This window comes from Mesitornis unicolor, unplaced genomic scaffold, assembly GCF_000695765.1.
Source record: "Mesitornis unicolor isolate BGI_N332 unplaced genomic scaffold, ASM69576v1 scaffold38454, whole genome shotgun sequence".
NCBI lineage: Eukaryota > Metazoa > Chordata > Aves > Mesitornithiformes > Mesitornithidae > Mesitornis > Mesitornis unicolor.
Genome location: NW_010181445.1, coordinates 2243 through 6916, shown reverse-complemented (window position 1 = coordinate 6916; position 4674 = coordinate 2243). Strand labels below are relative to the sequence as shown.

The 4674-nt window shown below is 37.3% G+C and overlaps 1 protein-coding gene across 1 annotated transcript; it reads right to left on the bottom strand.

Moving 5' to 3' along the window:
• Positions 1-1114: 1114 nt before the first annotated feature.
• Positions 1115-4334, bottom strand: TAF1D (TATA box binding protein (TBP)-associated factor, RNA polymerase I, D, 41kDa). The gene is made up of 5 exons (XM_010183434.1): positions 4099-4334; positions 3535-3994; positions 3098-3273; positions 1539-1596; positions 1115-1228 (listed from the first exon to the last, which is right to left on the bottom strand). Exons 1-5 carry the CDS (start codon positions 4332-4334, stop codon positions 1115-1117), a joined length of 1044 nt encoding a protein of 347 aa, XP_010181736.1.
• Between the last annotated feature and the right edge of the window lie 340 nt (positions 4335-4674).

The window sequence follows — 4674 nt, the reverse complement described above, 5'->3', positions numbered from 1 at the left end:
TGCTGAACAGCTGTGAGTTTGTTGCTGACAGCAGTTTGGTTTTTAAGAGTATTAGAGTGATGCAGATCACCCTTTGGTTTTTAAATCTTGCTGATTCACAAACCTTTTCAACAATTTTTTATTTCTACTAAGACAGCCTTGTCATCTAGGAGTTAGCTGTATTCAGATAATTCCTGAACATTCACAAGGCATGTTTCCAACTGTCTAAAACACCTTGAGAAAGGTATTTGCAACTGGGGCAATGCTCGTTAAGTACTGTCATTACAAAGAGCTTTCATCTTCTGCTTTGTCATGTTCACATCAGAACCTATTTTGGACAGAGGAGGGCAAGAGGGTAAAAAAGAATCTTTTAAACCAAGATTCACTATGTGGCTACAGTTATTTTTAAGGTAACTTACAGCTAATAACTATACTGTATTAGACTCAGAAGCAGACAATTTGTTTTCTGAAATTATTCCACGTGGAACAGACAACTTCAATCATACAAACTGATTTTATCATTAAAATGCATTAACCATATTTTGCAATATACTTTTGTCTAAGCTAACCACTTCTGCATTTTTATTTTACATTGCCACTCGATTTGCATTAAGCTTCAACTGTCTTCAACCCTTACTTAGTTCCTGAAGTATTTCAAAGCATAACCTGCGTTTCCTTAAAACACAGAAAAGTATCTCAAGTACCACTCAAAAAAGTCAGCTATGAAAGAAAGGCATTGAAATTGCCCTTTGTAACTTGAGCATGTGTATGTATGTAAATAAATACAGTGCTGTTGTTACAACACTTAGAACTTGTTTTCCTATTTTTATTACAAAAACTGATACATTGGTTAAAAGGAGCTGGCACTTCAACAAGATTATCAGTCACTGAATCAAGGATATTATATATTTGATACAGGACACCACAGAAGACACTTAAAAGCTTAGCAAAAAAGACAGTATAAGTGGTTCTTGGACACAAGGCCAATATACTCACCTTAAACCAAATCTGACTTAGCTGGCTGATGGCTCAGCAGTGACTTCAGACTAATATGTAATGTCATGAAAAAGGTATCTGAAGAGTGTCCACTGCCACCTCATTAATTAGTTTTCTGTTTACCAGAGTTCTCAGCAGCTTAGTCTTCTTCGTCCTCTATTTCGATCACTTCACTTGATTTTGCACATTTTGTTTCTGGCTTTGATTTTTTCTTATTTGGAATTTTGCTGCTTATAATGAAAGAGCTGTTCTCCTAAGAAAATGGAAGACAGAAGTATTCACAAGTCTAGTTTTGAGATATTTTTAAATATTTTGGTAGTAACTTCGCAAGCTTGAAGATCTCTTCAGAGAATTCCAGAGATCCTATATATTACAGCATTATTTCAGAAGAGTGTGGACTCACTAAACTTCCTTCTGCATTACAGATCAGGATTCACAGGTATCACACAGTTAACTCTGCATCTAATCTCAAGAATTAAGCACTCAAAACACTATCGACTAATTCTTTAACCTCAGAGAAGCAAGAAGGTTAGAATTTCTGAAGTTAAGGAATATTTACTTACCACTACTCTGGCATCAAAGTTTTCTTGATCATCAGAATTCAAGCTGTCATCATCACCACTGAAATATAAAAATTCAAATCAAGCTCTGTACTGTTACAGTAGCCTGAAACTTGTAAACAATTTTCCTACCACAACCCCTGCTATCTTTTAGTGTGTACAGAAGTACTACAGGTACTGTAGGTGTAAATACTACTACTTCTACGTAAGGTTGCTTGCAGATGTTTCTGACAGCACAATTCCATCTTAATTAGCAACACTGGCAGGATAGCAGCAGTGTTTAGCAGCAGAGCAAAGATTTAGTAGCAGACATCAACTGCACTATTGAGATATTTAAGATTACACCAGCAAACAAGCTAGAAAGTCAGCAAGTTGGAAAACAAGCAGAATACAATCAAGAAAATAAAGACGATAGACCTCATCTAACATGAGTCCAAAGCTTTCTTCCTGATATTATAACTGAGAAATATTGTCTCCACATTGCCATGAAACGCAAGCATGAAATTCAGTTCCACTATCATCCACATGTTCCTTTTAAATTCATAAAACTCCCTAGAAAGTCTTCTAGTGTTCATTTCATATGAAGAATTGTGTCTGGATGAGCTGACCTGCCTTTGTTCTACAAAACTTTTTACCTTCTGCTTTTTTGGAAGAGAACAAATGAATTATTGTTACTTATTTTACAGGTTCACCCTAATACCTCAACTCACAGAAATTAGCAGTGTGATTACTAAAGTGAACAGTATCTGAAAGACAGCTTTGCACTTTTACACTGTCTTCTAGGCTTCTAGTTTTCAGGTGCTAAGTATATTTATAATATTAACTATTCTTGCTGATTTACTGATCCCTTTATTGAATGAAAGTTAACTGACCATAAAGAAAGACCTAAGATGATTCTTCAATGCTTACTAAAGAAGGAAATTTTAAAAAATCATTTAGTTTCTGTCATAAAAAACTCCACTTCCTTATTTGGGTAACTATAGAGGAACTAATTTCAGGAAATACCTTTTTTAAACATTTCTACTATGTCATTTTAGTAAGACAGTACAAATCACCACTTGAAACAATCTTCAGATTAAAAATTTCATTTTATGAGAAGTTCCAAGTTGCATTTACAAGCACAGAATCACAAGGGGCTGAGCTTTTTGTTCCCAATGTTTTTGCAAGAAGATACTCACATTTAGGTTACACAGTGCTGACACAGGTTAAAAGGGCAGGACAGGAACTGAATTTGATATACTTACAACTCTGCCACAAAAATCACATGCCACTACAAGCAACTGTACTACTTCCCTAATTCCTCAACTGTAACAGCAGCAGGTTGTACTGGTCTGGCTGGGATGGAGTTAACTTTCTACACAGCAGCCAGCATGGGTATGTTTTGGATTTGCAACTGAAGCAGTGTTGGTGCTCTCCCCACACTCGCAAACACGCTGGGGTGACCAAGAGCTAATGGGGGGTGGGGTGTCATACCTCTACCTGTATACACACAAATTTGTATTTCAGTTAAGAACAAAAAAAAGCAAGTATTATACCACCTAAAAATATAAAGATGAACTTACTTCATCTCCTGAATAGGGGAAATGGGGCCTTCATCATCTAAATATTTGTGTTTCCGTACTGCCAGACATTCTCTTTCCAAGTCTTCACTAGCCCGAAGGGCTTTCAAAGCTTTTTTAAGATGTTCTTCATATTTAAGCACTTCAATGTACCGGAAATATCCCTTTGCAGCTGCTTGCTAAAGAAACACATGCATCAAGTGAGATCTTAACAGTACCAATATAAAGCATTTATATTATGAACTGTAGTATTACATTGACAACCATATTTTAGCTGTGTTTGTTTTAAAGGTGTTAATCAGACAGCATCAAATGTCCTGTTTAACAGAAGTAAAAACCATTTCATTGTTTTATTGTAGCACATCAGGCAGAAGCCAATTTAAATTCACTATTTTTAGACTCAATAGAAAAATAACATATTTTTCCCACAAAACACTCACCTCATAGCCAAGAACCATCTTTAAGGGAATATCTTTCTTTCCATAATGTTTTTCAAAAAAAGGGAATCGAAGACCTCTGTCTAGAAGCCTTCTCTTTTGCTCTTGAGGTGAGGCTGTCAGGGGTGGCCTCCCCCTAGGCATCTGTGTGCTCTCATACTTCCTTTTCTTCTTCGTCCCTGAGCCAACCCTGTACTTTCGATGTGCAGCAGCCTTAAACTTCTTTCCCCTGAAGTGGTAGGCAAAAATGGCTTTCAAATTGAGTTTTGACTTCTGCTTCTCGGAAGTTTCCGATGATTTCGGACTTTGAGGGGACAGAGAAGAATCTGAGGAGCTTTCATTCTCAGGCACTCCTGCAACAAGTTCAGCTTGTTGCCGTGAAGACCGAGATCGCCCTTTTTGCTTTGCAGGTGCAATGGAGCACTCTGGATGGTACTCACTGCCACTAGCAGCAGAGAGATCACTGAAGAAGAGAAAAATAATAATTACTTTCAAAAGAATGTATACTTGTACAATGTATGACACAGGCTCTTCACATGAAAAGTTCTAAACTAGAAATAGACTCACATTTCTGAATCACTGCTGTCCAGCAAAACCTCAGCTGAAGCAGCTGATGATTTATGTACAGTATCGAGCTCATCTGAAGACTCCTCAGAAGCAGCATTCTTTTGCCTTGAATGTGAACCCTCCATTCGTGTATTTGTTCCACATGCACGTGCCTTACGTGGTTCTTTGTGCCGTATTAGCTCTTGGGCTTCAGGGTAATCGGAGACAGAAGCCTGGGATTCATCTGTATCAGTCATGTTTGTTTGCCCTAAAAATCGATGAGAATTCAAGAAATTAAAGAAAATTCTGTTAATCAAGTAACAAGCCTTCCACCACTCCAGCAAACTTCAACATAGATTTTCCTATGAACCACAAGCAAATGTATTAACCTTCAGAGTAACAGTTAAGATGCAGCCCCTTATCTCAAAGTATTTATATCATTTAGGTCAGAAGGGATTTTTACAGCTCTTTTGAACCCAACTCCTGCTCAAAGCAAGGCTAACTTCAGAGCTGCCTCACCTAGTCAGAAACTTGTAGATCTGGGTTCCAAATGTTTTAATCCTCTCCCTACTAGGCCTAAGTTTTCCCTTGTATAAG

What these genes read in the sequence shown, in the direction of transcription:
- TAF1D (XM_010183434.1), bottom strand. Translation starts at nt 4,334, where the DNA reads ATGACTGATACAGATGAATCCCAGGCTTCTGTCTCCGATTACCCTGAA. An exon ending in TCCCCTATTCAGGAGATGAA is followed by an intron (nt 1,597 to 3,097) that starts GTAAGTTCATCT and finishes TTTATATTTCAG; the next exon opens with TGGTGATGATGACAGCTTGA. An exon ending in ACTTTGATGCCAGAGTAGTG is followed by an intron (nt 1,229 to 1,538) that starts GTAAGTAAATAT and finishes CCATTTTCTTAG; the next exon opens with GAGAACAGCTCTTTCATTAT.